Below are 18,656 nucleotides of genomic sequence, written 5' to 3'. Positions count from 1 at the left end.
TCATTTAAAAAAATCATCGATTAGGACATCACGCCCAGACGGATGACGTCACTAGTATACCATATATGCCACAAGATCATAACTTAAAAATAAAAATCGACCCGTTTCGGTATTTTTCCTTAAATCGCCGGTTTACGAAATAACGAATTTATTCCTTTCATTTGCACCATAGTGTCGGTGGAAAATAGTGTCGCGCACGCTTGATTAGCAATTAAAAATAAAAGGAGTTTTGAAAATTGTATTGCAAAAAACTCTTCGGGATTTCATCAATAGATGTTTAAAGAATATCTACCTACCTTAACAACATTCAAATTTTCAGTTTTTCACATAGTTTTTGAGGGTTAAAAATGGCCGATTTCGCAATTTTTCAATTTTTAATCGCTTATATGTCAAAAACTATCATTTTTAGAGAAAAGTCACTAAAGACCTTTTCTGTTTGGAATGATCCAAAAAACCTAAAAAAACTTTTTTCCATGCAAAAAAATTATTTTTGGAAATAAACAAAAAAAAAACGTTAAAAAAAATTTTGACCACCTTTTGGTCCTGGCAACATGCAAATTTGTTAAAAGGAGACCTTTTTGAGTAAGACTGTGCAAAAAATCCGAATTAGAATATTTTTCCTAGCGGATGCGCAGTGGCTTTCTGGACTAACTGCCAATAGTCAACTGCGTCTATAAAATTTTAAGTATATATAATAGTAAAGACATGAATTATATAGGCTGAGACACGATATCACAAACCATACATACTCATAGACGTTTCACGTAAATTGTCAAGGTCAAGACAGCAAATTAGTTACCATTCCAATCCAGAGATGTCGCTGTCAGTCAATTTTCTTGTCATATTTAACAACTGACAGTTGACAATTAAATTAATTTGTTATTTACTTTTTATTTTACAGTTTGTGGTTTAATTATTTTATTATAGTGGTGTTACGTTTTTAATTAGATTTAATCACAATATTAATCAATTGTATTAACCATCCGTTTTTATGAGTAGAATTTTTAGTTTACAATTGATCATCCCGTGTTGTGTTTCTCCACATTTAAAAAAAACAATATAATAGATCCTGAAACAGTTTATTCCAATAGACAAGTGTGTCATCAACATTTCTGGCCTATATATTTTTGGAAGTTTGTAAAAGATTATAAGGTAATATTTATCTAAACAATCATCCTACAAGATTTTTTCAAAAATTTTCATTCAACTCAATATTACACATCAGTGCTTTCACGTAACACATGGCAGTAGTGTTTAGCATTTTGAAAACCAATTGGAATATTTGAAGTTTTCAGTAAAATATTGAATAAAACATTGAATTGTCTTTGTATTGTTTTAATTTCCTGCGAAATTTCATCAAAAATCCCGCAAAATTTATAAGTTGAAATTCCCACGTAACTAAAATTTGTCAATTTAGTTCCCATTCCAATCAAGAGATGGCGTTAATTCGATCCGAAAGATTAACATGGTCGTGAAACGTCTATAAGTATATATGGTCTGTGCACGATATACGTGTTTTAGAATATCTACAGCCCTTTAAATTAGTGTTTTATTATAATGCCTTCCCTGTATGATGATGATCATCAATGTAGTTTTCAGCCCTTCTTGAAATTTTGAATTAATTTTTAACAAAACATCCTCAAAGAATACACTTTTGTATTTGTTATAAAATAAATAATTGTACTTTCGACTAAGCAGTATTTAGAAAATAAGCGCCGTTACTATAATAAATCGTACATCGGTTACGGTATATTTCCTTATAACCCACTTGTTGAGTTCCTAATGTGGCTTTTCCAGTTTCGGTTTGGTGTTTAGACCAAAACCAAACGAACGAGCGGGGTTTGTGGAACGAATGAACGAACCTCCTCGTCTCCTTAATGTCGATCGTGGGGCCACTGGCCAGACATTAATTGTAATCTGTACAGGGTGATTTGAATACTCGAGACATGTTTAAAAAGAGGGTTGAGATTGGTTTTCATAATGTTTTATACCTAACATTAACTTATCTGCGCACATCGAGATATTATTCGCTACAATATTAGGTATGTAGAAGTGTTTGTCTACACAAAATATTTTATTATTTATTCGTCGCTATCCCACTTATTAAGGATTCGACAATTCATTCTTGAAATCATGTCGGCTGTTCTATTAAGGGTCGCCAAGTTCTTGAAAATTTCAAGATCTTGTATTGATTTCAAGACAAGATCAAGACAAGAAGTAATTTTAGATTTCAAGACAAGAAATTTTATGTCAATACCAAGATTTCTTGTCAAGAAAACAAGAAATCTTGAAATATCTTGACTAATAATGAAAGCTATAAAACATATTTATCTGTGAAAAAGATAACATATTTTAACATCATCATCATCATAGTCATTAACATCTTAGTAGATGTGTTGTGGTTCATAATTGGGCTTCAGCAGCTCGGACAGTTTGATTGATAACATTTCTCCACTGGTCGCGGTCATCAGTTACATGTATTGCCTCAGTATACTGTTTGTTGAGAAGCTTTTTAGTAATGTCCGCCCATCGCTGTGGAGATCTTCCGCGTTGGCGTTGAGTCTGAAGCCTTCCTTGGACCACCAACCGCTCCATTTTGTGATCACTTCGATGGATATGACCAAAGAACTTCAAAATTCTAGAGTAAACGGTACTGGAGAGACGCTGATCCGGTTTAATTTCATCCAGAACCGAGATATTTGTACGGCGAGCCATCCATGGAATTCGAAGCAGGCGTCTCCACGTCCACATTTCAAAGGCGTCTATACGTCGTCTATCTGATTCTTTGACTGTCCATGTCTCGCATGCATAGTAAAATATGGAAAAGACCAGAGTTGAAACGAGTCTCTTTTTGTTTGTCATAGTAATGTGACGATCACGCCATACCCCGTTTAGTTCACTCATTGCTGCTCTTGCTAGTTGAATGCGTCTTCTAATTTCGGGTTCACAACTGCCTGTGTTGTTAACTAGAGCTCCAAGATATATCATAGATGAGACTACCTCGCATCCCGCAATAGTTTGGGTTTCAGGAAACTGTTGTTGGCGATCAATAACCATGATTTTGGTTTTGTTGTAGTTAACCATGAGTCCAAATTTAGCACTTTCTACCTCGAGTTTTTTTAATAATTCAGTAATTTCTTCTGAAGTAGAGGCTAGAAGTATAGTGTCGTCTGTGAAACGCAAGTTAGATATCTTAACACCACCTAGGTTTACTCCTCCCTCCCAACCATCCAAGACTCTGCGCATTATGAACTCCGAATAGATGTTAAATAATAAGGGAGATAAAACGCATCCTTGGCGTACTCCCTTCTCCAAAGTGCATTTGTCAGACAGGTATCCGTCCATTCGAATATATGCCAGGTTATCTTGGTACAGTTTGCTAGTAAGGTGAGTCAAGTGTTTAGGTACACCCATTGTCGTCAATATGTTCCATAGTTTGTCCCATCTAACATTATCAAAGGCCTTTGTATAATCGACGAAACATATAAATATCGGGATCTGGTATTCTCTGGCTTTTTCTATGATGTTTCTTACATTAAGGATTTGTTCTCTAGTACCTTTGCCCTTCACAAATCCAGCCTGCTCAGGTGCTATTTGCCAACTTATGAAGTTTTCTAGACGCCGTTGCAGTATGTAGAGGATCACCTTACTGGCGTGTGATATTAGAGCTAATAGCCTGTAGTTGTTACAATTATTTGTTACAATTATTTATTTTAACATAACATAACATAATTATTTATTGAACACTTTTTTGTTAAAACGATTTACAAAAATTAAAAATTATAAATGATACCTAATGCTGTTGAAAATAAAATTGCAAACTAGATTTTATTTTAATAACAAATTTAGCACATTTTTAAATCGAAATTGATAATCCATGAATTAAGGGATAATAACACCTCTTACGAAGTCAACGGCTAGCCGATTTTTTGGCTTTGTCATTGTTAAAGCTGATCTTGAAAATAGACTTTCCGCAGGTACAGTGTTGGTGGCGTTCCGAGAAAATCCTGGGCCATTTTCGATAATGACGGGTAGACATTTTCGTGTCTTCTCCACCAATCAAGTATTTTCTCAGAATCTTTTAACTCTAACCTACATAGGCTCATTTTAGTATTTTTCAATTTCATAGTTCCAAGATTTAAGTTATCATTATCAGCTTTCTTAAATAGGTAAGTAATATCTAAATCAAATTCGTTGTTTTCTTTAGAACTAAGTGCTGGTTTGTAGTCCAGGAACCAAAGCTTTTCACCTCGCAATTTTTGCAGAATGAAATGATTTGCTTGAAAATTTGAGAATGAGTAGTGGATAGTCCATGGATCAAAATCTATATGATGCCGACAGGCGCTTTTACCATGAGGGTGGTTGCCACCCCATCTCGGGGGTGGAAATTTTTTATTACATTTTGACCGCAAAAGTTAATAAAAACATTAATTCTAAGCAAAAAATGTTCTATACATTTTTTTGATTAAATTAACAGTTTTTGATTTATTCGCTATCGAAAGTGTTAGTTTTTAAAAAATCAATGTTTTTCGATGGTATACTCATTTACGATTCACTCACTTTTTGCCGTAGAACAAATTTTATCAAACCAAGTTCTTGGGAATTAAATTAGCTACAATTTCATATTTAAATATTTTTTCGTATCTCTGATGGTAATCTTTCTATTCTGAAGATAATGGCATTTTTTACCAAATTGCAAACATTAGTTGTTCGCTTTAAACTTCAGTTTTTTAAAAACTAATCATTATAAGCCAGTCAAACTTATAGAATCTATTAATAATACATAAATAAAGAATAATAAATAAGACCAATGACTAAACACGCCGCTAACTTACATTATTATGCTTCCAATTGGATTTCTCCTTTGATTTTTTAAATATATTGATTTTTTAACCGTAATTTTTTTATTTTTTATCTTAGAAAGTTCGTTAAAAAAGAATTTTGTAGGATTTTACAAGATCTATAAGGCTATTGATATTAAATCCTTTTAAAATTCTCAGTAACAAAAAGAGGTGGCAGTGAAAGGGTTGGTAAAGGTGGTTTCTGCATGATATTACAAGTTTTAATTGTCAATAGCTCACTCAATTTTTGCTGTAAAAAATTTTTTGCAAACCAAGTTCTTGGGAATTAAATGAGCTACAATTTCATATTTAAATATTCTTTTTGATCTATGATGCTAATCTTTCTATTCTGAAGAAAATGGCATTTTTTACCAAACTACAAAAACTCATTATTCGTTTTAACTTAATTATTCTAAGCCGATCAAACTTCTAGAACCTATTAACAATACATAAATCAAAAAAACCAAATCAGGTCAATGACAAATTTTAGTTAGGGTGGTGATTAGGGGGCTGTTTACGGTCACTTTTTTGCTGAAAAAAATAGGGACTGACATTCTTTCATTTTATCACTTAATTTATTTAGCTAGAGATTTTTTTAATTTCTGGAGATACATATTTTTTAATACTTTAAATTAGTTTTAACAAGTCATCCTCGAAAAATGCATAGTTTTCCCGTCCTTTGACTTTGAAACTACAATATTTAGCATTTGACGAAAAAGAGCCAACATATAATAAAGTATAGCTCGTTTACAATTGGTCTTAAAGAAAATAAAAAAAAGGTTTTATTTATTTTTTCAAAAGATACATTTTTGTTAAGTAAAGTTGTTTTGATAAAACGAAAACTTTTTGAGTTATTAACAGAAAACTGATTAAAAACATGATTTTTTTCGATATAAAATTAACACCTTCGATAGCGAATAAATCGAAAACTATTATTTTATCAAAAAAAATGTATAGAACGTTTTTTGCTTATAATAAATGTTTTTACCAACTCTTGCGGTCAAAATATAATAAAAATTTCCACCCCCGAGATGGGGTGGCAACCACCCCCATGGTAAAAGCGCCTTTTGACATGATATAGATTTTGATCCTTGGACTATCCATTACTTATTCTCAAATTTTCAAGCAAATCGATCCATTCTGTAAAAATTGCGAGGTTTTGTCCTACTTTAAGCTTCATTACTTGGACTATTGGTATTGGATTCTGTAGATGTAGACTGTAGATCATTCTTGGACTTATTAGGCCGTGTTAGCACGCAACGCAATAAAAAGGTCGCCGGGGAATCACCGGACCAAGTAATCAAGAAATTTCAAGATCTTGAAATTTCTTGAGTCAAATTTCAAGATCTTAAAATTTCTTGAGTCAAGACAAGATATAAGATGTCAAGAAAACGTCAAGACAAGAAGTTGTTATCAAGACTAGAATGCTTGTCTTGTCCACCCCTATGATGGTCTATAGCTCTTAAACAAAATGTCTTAAGTTTTGAAATTTGATACAAGGGTTCCTCAGAGTCCAGGAAGATAAATAAGTTATCTTTGGGTCAAAGATAACCCTTAACTACTAACGTGGATGTTTCAGGACGTAGACTCTGACATGCGGTATGTCATACCGTTGCCTATTCTCCTTTGTTTTCAATATGGATTTGTCTTATATCACTGTATTTGTTTTTTCCATCAACATCGGAATGATTCTTCACACTGCTGTAGAATAAACTACTGCTCCAAATAGAATAAACATTATTTTTTCAAGAAAATTAGGAACCCATGCATAATATTAAAAAAATGGTGGAGGTTCTTTCAAAATCATTTATAAACTGAATTACAAAGAACGAGTATTGGTAACTAAAAAATAGTATTTTAACATAATGTTGAAAGCACTTGAAAATAGAACAACTGGATAAACTTGCTGCCATATACTAATAGCGAGAGATTACTGAATGGGCTGCTTTCAACTATAGAAACGTAAACCCTAATATGCGGTATGTGATACCGCAAAACTTTACGTCAACGTAGATCAAAGACTAAACCATACTAAAACTGCAGCAATTGGGAGCATGCACAATTACAAACTTGAAGGTACACAGGAATCTTTTATAAAACAAGTTTTACAACAAACTTTATTTTCGGCGCGGTATGGCATACCGCATGTCAATGGTTAAGGGTTAAAGATCACCAAAGTAACAGACAACTGTGGATACAGCTGACGTTTAAGTTTTGAAACTTGCTATATAGTTCTTTTAGATATGAATATAGGGTGTGCCAAATTGGGAATCACAAGATATTTATAGTTTTTAGAGCCAGTATTTTATTATAATGATCCGAATTTATAGAAAATTAGGACGTTTCTTACAAAATTGTTACGACGTTAGACTTTCGGAAAGGATGTCGTTATGTTCAAGAATTCTATCTGGTCCTTCGATAACATCGGTTTATTATTAGAATGACATTCAGCTTTGGTTAGGCATCTTCTGATCTTGAAAGCAAAAGTTTTCAGTGTTTTATTATTATATCTTCTGATCTGATCATAGAAACAATCACACATATGCTTACTCAAACATTTATTTTTCTATTAAGGTACTAGTACACTTTAGAAGACCAAAAATAATCATTTTTTTCTAGAATTTTTTTCTCAGAACCTTTATTAGAAATGAACATAAAACTTTTTTACATATTAATATCCAACTCTTAGAGAGTACAAAAAATATATCTTTTTTCATTTATGCACGTACACTAATATTGTAGAGGGCGCAAAAGTTGAGGCCTCAAAAAATGATGGCGGACAGTTAATCTCAGGATTGGGATATCTGAAACAAAAAAATCGTATTGCATTTGAAAAAGGAAGATTTCTTACGTAACAATTTACTACAATTTGACCAAAAAATAAAAAATACATATTTTTTAACCATGAAAAACTGAAGAAAACCGGGCGATTTTTTCACAAAATTTTTTCAAATTTCCGTAAAATATTTTTTTTCGGAATTTTCCACTAACGGTGGTAAATTGCCATGTAAGAAACCTTCCTTTTTCAAATGCCGTACGATTTTTTTGTTTCAGAGATCCCGATCCTGAGATTAACTGTCCGCCATCGGAACTACTTTTTTTCGAGGCCTCGACTTTGGTGCCCTCTACAATATTAGTGTACGTGTATAAATGAAAAAAGATACATTTTTTGTATTCTCTAAGAGTTAGATATTAATATGTAAAAAGTTTTATGTTAATTTCTAATAAAGGTTCTGAGAAAAAAAATCTTGAAAAAATGCTAATTTTTGGTCTTCTAAAGTGTACTAGTACCTTAAGACTTTTATTTCGCAAGATGATGATATTTTGGATTTGTAGGAACCTCGGCTGGAAGATGTAATTGGAAGAATTGCGCAAATGAAGTGGAATTGGGTAGGACACGAAACATTGTACAATGGAGACCAGGCAAGCACAGTCGTAGTAGAGGAAGATCACAAAAATGATGGCTAGACGACATCAAAGCCAAAATGGGGAGAAACTGGCACCAAATAGCACAAAACAGAGAAGAATGGAGAACTCATGGGGAGGCCTTTGTCCAGGACAGGAGTGGATGCAAACAGGCCGAAGAAGAAGAAGGAGCGCCTCAGCATATAGATGTCACTTAAGAACCATGTAGCATCCATTCTATAGTAAGATTCGTCTGCAATACCTGTAGCTACGTTGTGATTATGCCACTGATGTGCCCATGTGCTATCTTATTCCAACCAACAACAATTAATCCGGAGGGACTGCAGACGTTCGGATACAATTAGCGTCTCTTTGCAAAAACAATGACGTCGACTTTGCAAAGTAACAAGACACTTACTCAACACACACACTACACATGACACTAAGTACCTCATGTTGTGACTGGCTGAGTGACATAAAGTCCATGCCATTAAAAAAAATTAATAGAGTTGAGGAGAATCCTGCAAACTAACAACTCTTCGAGCCATCAGGCTCCATACATATTTAAATAAGGATGAATACAGTGACGTTGAACTTAATCAAATATTACATAATTAGCTAACAGAGTTACTTTATCAGTAATAAAATACCCCGTATATTGAATATTGGTACAGTATTACTAGGGCATTACTTCCAATCGCGTACTGTGGCCATATTTTTTATGGTAAACGATTAACAACTACAACATACGAGACAGGAAATGGAAAGGCCGCCTCGTCGTAAAATGTTGCTCGTATTGTTATATTTTTTTTCAAATTGAGTACGTGAAATCACAAAAAAATACTGTTGTTCCACTTCCCCAAAGAAGGAACACGACACTACAAATTGAAACTACGAAAGCAATGGACTAGAGAAGTAGTTGATACTGTCAAAATACGTTTTCTATTTGTATATACATACATATAAACCGAATGAATTTATTCAACTTTAAAAAAGGTAAATGGCATTTAAACCGTATTAAAGCATGGAAAGCATGTTTGCTATTTTTACTTAGTGCTACATTTGGAAGTATGTATTCACCTTTTGGGATTCACTTTCCTAAATATATGGGGAATCAGTACGTAGATGACATGATAAGTTTCTACATACATGTGCTTGAAAGTACATTCTACATCATAAAAATACTGACCCTCCATAAATGCACCCTGTTTATGCAAAATATATGTCACACATACAACTAAATATTTTTTTGATTGGAAAGATCCAAGAAAGAAGCTAAGAACAGACAAATACGCAAACAGGCTAGAAAAAGCGAGGGAACACAATATACCAATGCTGTTCTGTTTCGTAGATTACACAAAGGTTTTCGTTTTCAATAAAATAGTATCCCCTCTGGAGTATAATAGGAAATTGGGAGTACCTAACCATCTACACTCCGCTTCAAACGTTAGAATCAGTATGTTTGTATATTGCAACGGGTTTGCCATTCTGTGAATTATCATTAATAAATCCTCCTTTAGTATTCCACAGCAGTTAACAGCGATAATCCTCTACAAGTACCTGCCTATACTACCTTTCACGGCCACAGTCGTGACGAGCGACAACGTTATTCTTGTACACTGTATCGCATGTTTGAAATACGCTGTAGTTAAACTAATAATCAATCTATATGACAATAACTCAGCCAAAGTTAAAAGTACACGGAATGTATTCAAATTATCCGGTCAAAACAAAGAAGGGAACTAGACAGGGCTGCATAATATGACCATTATTATACAACATAATCTGAACATACAAGGATGGAGGAATCACTATAGGAGGCAGAAAAATCAATAACTTGTGATACGCAGATGACACTAGACTAGTACCGAACAAAATCGAAATTATTACCATCACCGAATGCTTAAGTCGGGTAAACAAAGCCGGATTCGCACAGTGCGATACACCAAGTGCCGAATTCCGAAGTAGTAAGAAGATTTGTATAAATACCTCCCTGATAGCCAACAACGACGACAGCTCCTCAGAAATCAAGCGTAGACTAGCAATGATCCGAACCGCAAGAGCTAAATTAATTAAAATATGGAAAGACTGAACAATAACAGGGAATACTAAACTCAGGTTGGTCAATACTCTTGTTCTTGTCTGCCTTGGTCAATTCGTCTACAGAAGAATTCTACGCGTGCCCTGGACAGAACATAGAACAAACCTGTCAATTCTAAAAGAGCTTCATATGAAAGACAGGCTATTAAAATGGTAAAACGAACAAAACTAAATTACAAACTAAGTTCTCAAACCAGTAGTACAGAAAACGAAAATAAATATCGTTCTCATACCACTAGATTGACAACAGATGGAAACTCTCTGGTTACTACCTCCGCGACTTTCAAAAATTATAAGCCATACGGGTGCCGAGACGAACAAATGAGACGAACAAATGTTCGTCTCGGCACCCGTATGGCTTATAATTCCTGAAAATTCCAGAGTGAAGTAGTCCATCTAGCACAGGATCGCAACCAATGAAGACAGCAAGTACAATATTTAGAGTGTCACCACGCCCTGACAAGAGCTCAAGAAATGAGCAGGCGGTATAATCGATAATTCTAAATTGTTGTGTCGTCTAAATATCTTCTGAAAAATTCTCCTATTCATTTACAATCTCATCCAACGCTTCCAATCAAAAACCCTCAGAACCATCACTAATGCACCTTGGTACATCAACAACAGAATTATTCATGGAGACCTTAAAACTGATACGGTACAAGAAGTCATCACAAAACGTAGCGCTGCTTACATTGCCAAGTTGGAGGATCATAAAAACCAGTTTGCACTTAACCTCCTAGACAATTCCCAAGAACAGCGTAGGTTAAAGAGGTTCAAACCATTGGACTTACCATTTAGAGTAAACTTTTAAACTAATGAGTTAGTAGTTATGAAATGTAATTATTTTGTACACAACTTTATAAAAATTGTACTTTGATTTTGCCAGTGGGTAAAATCTTTCTTGTCCTTAGTCAATGTAATTACTTTTGTTTATTGTTGACACTCAACAGATTGCAAAATAATTTTAAATAGAAAAAAAAAATTTACAATCTCGGTTGACGACTTGGTGACTCCATAATTTGATTTAATAGACGCCCGTTATTTTCATTACTAACCACTGTTTTTCTTCGTCCATATGTACCTATTATTTGGTGTAGTACACTTCTTCTTCTTCTTCAGATGCAAATCTACTAATGGATGTTAGCGATAACATTTTTCATTAACTCTCTGTTTCTTGCAATATGTATCCAGATATTGTATGTCGTTAATCCCTGTCCATTGCCTTGTGTTTCGGAGCCAGGACATTTTCTTGCGGCCCATTCCTATCTTGCCTTCAATTTTACCCTCGATTATAAGTTGGAGGAGCTGGTATTTTTCATTTCGCATTATGTAACCCAGATATGCCGTTTTCCTTTTCTTTATGGTTTCGAAAAGTTGGCGTTCTTTCTTGATTCTTTTAAGAATATTTACATTTGTGACTTTCGCCGTCCATGGTATCTTTAGGATACAGCGACAAAGCCACATTTCGAACGCATCTAATCTGTTTATATCCCTCGTTTTGAGTGTCCAGCCCTCTACGCCATATAGCAGCACCGACCATACGTAGCACTTAGCAAACCTTAGTCTCAGTTGAAGATCAAACTATGAACAGGTCAGTACCTTCCTGAATTTTACGAAAGCTTGAGCTTGCTCAATGCGACATTTTACTTCCCTGTCCGATGCTGTCTTTAGTAAGCCACGTTCCCAGGTATTTAAATTTATCACTCTTTCAATGGAAGTACACTTCTAGCCTTTCTAAATTGGGTTATAATGTTGAGTACCATAGCATTACTTGGTATTTGGTCAATGTTTATGTTAAATAGTACTGTAAATTTTTAGAGGTTTAAGCGAAAGTAGACATACCCTTTCAGTAAATTAAGTCATATTGTACTGTTGCGATAAATAACTTTAATAGAACTAAAAAGGAAATATACGCAGGAAGAAAAGAAATATGTATTATGTGATATGATCGTATGAAACAATATAGAAAAGAGAATGTCTGTCCTGCCTGCTGTCATTTATCTAATTTAAACAATTTGTGAGTCTCTTTCCTTCAGATTATTTCATGGCAATTAAATCTAATGTAGACCATTAGATATAATTTTGTCGAACTGTGTTATCAATGAGCGTTGAATATATTGTGACATATAAGGTAAACGTACTCGAAACTAAATCGAATACCTTCTCGAACTCATATATTTTCAATAGAAAGCAAATAGTCTATGATTAGGTCATAAACCCCCCATTAAATCTTAATCAATGTCTTTCGTAATAGAAATTTCTTTCATTGCCTTATCGACGGGAAAGTGTAGCGTATTTGAGAGGAATATCAAGTAGTTAATGTTTTTTCAATGTAATCTATTTGTTTGAAGAATGATACTTTTACTATAAACTTGTGTAGGTGACTGCACTTGGTTTTTATCAGTTTGCGTTTGATTTTGACACCTTTTGATTTATGTAGAAGGCTTTTTTTTTAACATTTTGGTATACTAATCACACATTTGATTCGTTGAGCTTCGTAAGTCATGTGGCATTCTGTTGATATTGTTTTCATTAATTTTACATGTTTCATTTTATTACTTTCGTTTATTAAGAAATCTGTCCAATTAATTTAAGTTGATAAGTGCAACATTAATTTAAGTTGGTTGCTTCGTTTGTTTGCCTATGAGTGAGATGCCAAGCATCTGTCGTTCTATGACTCAAAAACTCTTGAGTTTTTCGAATCTTGTCCATGTTTATTTTTGCGAATGTCCAGGTTTGAACTCTGTAAGTGAGAACAGGAAGGATACAAGAGTCGAATACTTTGGTTCAAAGGATGAATTGGTATTCGGTCTTCGATGAGTCTTTCAGAAACTAAACATGTTATGTATTATTTTTACGATATCATTGCCAAAGTCCGCTTGTAACAGAAGCTCCTAACCCGTTGTCCTAGGTGAACGACAAACGCGACAACGCGACACGACGCGAAAATATCAAGTAATGGTTGTATTTGTGTATGGCCTAGGTTTTCGGGTTAATCAGTCTACGACAAGACGCGACGAAGTGCGAACTTGATTTGTTCGCGACGAGACACGACACAGTGTGACGCCCCATTGCTTTTTTCAATTTAAATTATGCTACGCAATAGTTTATTAAATAAATAAAAACTAATAATAACTATATAGTACCAGTGTTTTTTCATTAACATATCTTAAAGTCACTAACAGCCTCTCCTCAATAGAATTTGGTTTTTGAAAATTACTTATTGATAGTTATTGATAGCTCAGTTATTAATACTGAGTTTAACAGCTGCAATGATATAATCGAAAGTGAATAAGCCACAATACTCTTTAAACCAACGTGGATTATTTCATTAATTTCGGATAGAAATGATTAAACTCTCCAAATTTACTCGTTCTAAATATATGACATTTGTTGTCTTTCTTTTTCGTTTATGTAATTTTTTAGCTAAGTATTTAAATTTAAAATATGAATTTTCTAGTAACACTGCCCTATACTTCCCCACATTTAAGAATAGGAATGAATAATTGACATCGTCACGTTTGTCCTGGTTTGAGTGATGGAAAGCGACGCGATGCGACGCTACATAAGCCACACGTCGCGTGAATTACTGGTTACATCGCATCGCAACGCATCGCATCGCGTCGCGTCGTTTTCCGTCGCTCACCTAGGACAACGGGTAACCGATTGTTAGATAATATTTTTTTCAAACAAACTAACGGCTCTTAAGGGTGTGTAGGCACAAAATCTTGGTCCAATGCTATTTAAATGCATTCATTTTTTTTTCGAATACTAAGAAAACAAATAAATATTTTTGAAAAATTTAAACGATAAATGAAAGATTACTTTATTGCCGAGGGCCGAAAGTCCCTTAGAATAACAAAACCTTTCTTTTTAATGAAATATTTGAAATTAAACAGCACACTAAATTTTCTCTTTTTTTTTCACCCCTGTAACTTATTAAAATAAAAATTGTATAAGTTTTCAGGGTGTTTCGGCCCTCGGTAATAATGTAATCTTTCATTCTGTGTTTAAATTTTTCAAAAATACTTATTAGTTCTCTCAGGATTCGAAAAAAAATGAATGCATTTAAATAGCATTGGACCAACATTTTGCGCTTACCCCATAATATGTATTTCTTATTGGGTGAAGTGATTTTTTGCCATGATATTTACAATAACACATTTTTCTTTAAATTCTCTTATTTTTGCTCACTTTTTACCGTGTCAAACGCATAGTAAAATTTCATTAATTTTCTGAAAAAAAAAATTTATAGTTAATAAATGTTTTTAATTAACTATTCTAATGGGAAATAAGCCACAATTTAACTAAAAAAGTGATTTTATTAACGTCTCGACGTCCACATCGGACGTCGTTGTCAAAATACAAAATAATAATAAATGAAACAAAAATGTTGTTGCTTAGTAAAAATTCGTCTAATAATTTAATTTAATGTGACTCATTTATATCGGCAATTCAGACATATTATAAATATTATACATTTTAAAGTAGAAGACTTTAAAATGATATTGCCAATATTTATGAGTTGCGTTCTTGGGACGACTTTATTGAAAGATAGTTCATTCGATTACTTATTTCACATTTAGAATAGTTAATTACAAAAATTCCACGAAAAAATGGCTGCAGAACAACATAAATTTTTTTGTAAAACTCCAGACTTTGTCGATACCTGTAATTATTTTGATACGTGCAATATTAAGTACCACCCAGTAATATATAAAAATGAAAGATCCAGCGTTATATTCCTATAAAATACATTAAAATTCAAAAATCTCACCTTGGTTCTGTTGAGCGGTACCGAGAAATCCCAATCTGGTGCGACAAACAGGTAACCGCTTCGGGCTATGGAACGACTAGCCTGCAATATAAAAAACAAAATTTTATTACCTGTAAACAGATGAGGTAGGAGCTATTTTTCATAGTTATTTTGTTGTTGTTTAATCGGCCATAAAGATTCGATCCTGTTTTATGTATAAGCTACTGTTATTGAAACTGCCCGAATTTAATAGAAGAGTGAGCTGGCAAAGGAATTTTAATAATATTGGGATATACAGTGTGTCGCATTTAAGATGAAGACACCCCTATATTTCGGCTATCAAAATAAATACAGATTTGAAATTTTGCAGTCATACAGTAAGATGGTTCACATTTTTTAAGGTAGTTAACTGAAATTTAAATTTTAAACGCGGCCTACTGCGACTCCATAAACAGGGTGAATTTTCGATATTTTTCCTCGTGTTACAGATATCGCAAAAAGTTATTTGGAAAAGTGGTTCCAAATATTATTATGACCCCACATACCAAATTTCATGACAAAACTCACACTTTTAGTTTTTTGAGTATTTGTCTTATACTACAACTTACACTTATAACTTAACAATTCAAATTTTCCCAGATATGAGGTATACACCGTTAGATACGTTTGGAGTCCTCCTACAAACGCTAAGTTATTGGCTCAATCCCTAGGTGGAAATTTTGAGTAATTGTTGAAAAACCAAAATTTTCAAAATTCAATTTTTTTGTTACACTGAGCAGTGTGTATGTCCGATCCCGACCACTCAGGCACCATTTGAAAGCTGAACTCGAGCGCTATTGATTTGGTGTATTTGCGGTTTTCTTGTTTCTCCTTGAACCTAAGATACATTTACCCAAAAAGTATGCACCGTTGTACCTACCCAGTCCTATAGCTGGCTTATGGGTGGTCAAAAGTCACAAACTACACCGGTTCTGAATCGGGTCCGACCCCTTCTTGAAACAAAAAAAAATTCAGATCTACAAACATAGGTAAATACATACGAACATTTTCCCCTTTTTAAATAAAAATTGAGTAACATTTCTGAGCTCGGTAACTTTTAACCGTATAACCGGTAGTATAACCGATTTTTAAAACTAGACATGCGTTGGAAAAGTAAGTGATAGTGATCAATACTATCAGAAGGCACAGGTATCGCAATTAAATTTTCGAAATTTTTTGCAGTTTTGGGGACGAGAACGAAAAACAGATCCCAAATGGAGGGAGGGATTTCCGGAGGACCGGAAAACCCACACTCCTGGACCAATATGGATGACTGACGTATTAATTAGCGGGTGTTTTCCTAAACTTTAAGATGGGATTTGCCCCATTTTTCAAGTCAGTCAGGATGACAGAATCGAACACTTCGCGAATATATGTTTATAGTGTCGAATGTAGGGGTGTGTGCGTCACTGGCGAGAACTACCGTTCTTTGAGATTGCCGATTAAATTATCAAAAATTGCGTGGCACAGGCAATGATAAAGGTCTTGCAGTCATGAAGTTGCAGTCTTGCAGTCATGAAGTGTAATGATGTTTGTTATACAACTTACGTTATGGTAGGGGAGCCCAAGCGGGGATTTTTAGTTACTCGAGCGAGTCAGATTATCATATGGGGAGAAACCTGGTACCCCGCAGATGTACCTCTACCATATATTGGCTCTTAACACAGGGGTGTTCGTTAAGGGGAGCCCAAAAAAAATCTATCCTTAAAAATACTCGAAATTGTCAGATTAAGATAAGGTAAGTACCTAAGTACATACAAAAGAGTGTATATTTCAAAAATCTGACGAATTGAGATGTAAGGAAATGGGAGGATCACAAACTTTCACAAAAAAAAGAGAATATTTCGCGAAATGAACGTCATATCGAAAAACTAAAAAATACTTGTTCAATATTTTTCAAAAATCTATCGAATGATACCAAACATATCGAATGATACCAAACCCACGGAGAGGGGTGCGGGGTAAATTTAAAATTTTAAATACAAATCCCGCGATATTTCGCAAAATAAATATCAGATCGAAAAACTGCAAAATACACTTATAGTATGGTATAGTTAGACCCAAACCCAGACATCCAAAGTGAAAGTTATCCTCCAACACCAAATTGTTCTATATGGTTCACATAATGTTCAGAAAAAAGTCACACCATTTTGAGCGTCGGGTTTGGGGGGGGGAGAGGGGGGAGAAATCTGCAAATTCCTAGTTTTTTAAGTTTTTCGTCAATATGTATTTCTAAAACTGAGCGGTTTAGCATGAACAACCCTCTACATAAAATTGTTCTACATTAAATTTGAAATAAAAAAGGCCCTATGCATAACCCCTCTAAAATAAACGGTTCCAAAGTTACGGAAATAGTATAGTATAATTGGTCCAAAAAAAGGCCTAACCCAGACATCCAAAGTAAAAGTTTTCCTTCAACACCAAATTGTTCTATGTGGTCCACATATTGTTCAGTAAAAAGTTACACCATTTTGAGCGTCCGGTTTGAGGGGGAGATGGGGGAGAAGTCGGTAAATTAGTAGTTTTTTTACGTTTTTCCTCAATATTTCGAAAACTATGCTTTAGCGTAAGGAATGTTCTATAGAAAAATATTCTACATAATATTTAAAACAAAAAAGGTTCTATACATAATTGTTATAAAATCAACGGTTCCAGAGTTACGGAGGGTGAAAAGTGGAGGTTTTCGATACTTTTTATATTTACCGATTTCTCCCCCCTCTCCCCCCCAAACCCGACGCTCAAAATGGTGTGACTTTTTTCTGAACATTATGTGGACCATATAGAACAATTTGGTGTTGGAGGATAACTTTCACTTTGGATGTCTGGGTTTTTGGTATAGTTATATCATAAATATTGCCCAAATAATATAAAAAGTAACGAAAACCTCGACTTTTCACCCTCCGTAACTCTGGAACCGTTGATTTTATAACAATTATGTATAGTACATTTTTTGTTTTAAATTTCATGTAAAATATTTTGGTATATAACATTGTTTACGCTAAAGCATAGTTTTAGAAATGTTGACGAAAAACGTAAAAAAACTACTAATTTACCGGCTTCTCTCCCATCTCCCTCCCAAACCGGACGCTCAAAATGGTGTAACTTTTTACTGAACAATATGTGGACCATATAGAACATTTTGGTGTTGGAGGAAAACTTTTACTTTGGATGTTTGGGTTAGGCCTTTTTTTGGACCAGTTATACTATACTACCTCCGTAACTTTGGAACCATTCATTTTAGAAAGATTGTGCATAGGGCCTTTTTTATTTCAAGTTTAATGTAGAACAATTTTGTATAGAGGGTTGTTCATACTAAACCGCATAGTTTTAGAAATATTGGCGAAAAACTTAAAAAACTACGAATTTACCGATTTCTCTCCCCCCCCCCCCAACCCGACGCTCAAAATGGTGTGACTTTTTTCTGGGCATTGTGTGGACCATATAGAACAATTTGGTGTTGAAGGATAACTTTCACTTTGGATGTCTGGGTTATGCCATCTTTTGGATCAACTATA

The 18,656-nt window shown here is 34.1% G+C and overlaps 1 protein-coding gene across 1 annotated transcript in view; it reads right to left on the bottom strand.

Moving 5' to 3' along the window:
- Positions 1–18,656, bottom strand: part of LOC114332680 (protein outspread) — an 889,498-nt gene that overhangs the window by 814,206 nt on the left and 56,636 nt on the right. The window contains exon 2 of the mRNA XM_050657294.1: positions 15,124–15,204. Coding sequence (XP_050513251.1) covers positions 15,124–15,204 — 81 coding nt within the window. The remainder of the gene's footprint in view (positions 1–15,123; positions 15,205–18,656) is intronic.

Source organism: Diabrotica virgifera, chromosome 1, assembly GCF_917563875.1.
Source record: "Diabrotica virgifera virgifera chromosome 1, PGI_DIABVI_V3a".
NCBI classification, from domain to species: domain Eukaryota; kingdom Metazoa; phylum Arthropoda; class Insecta; order Coleoptera; family Chrysomelidae; genus Diabrotica; species Diabrotica virgifera.
This window is presented reverse-complemented; position numbering and strand designations above follow the sequence as displayed.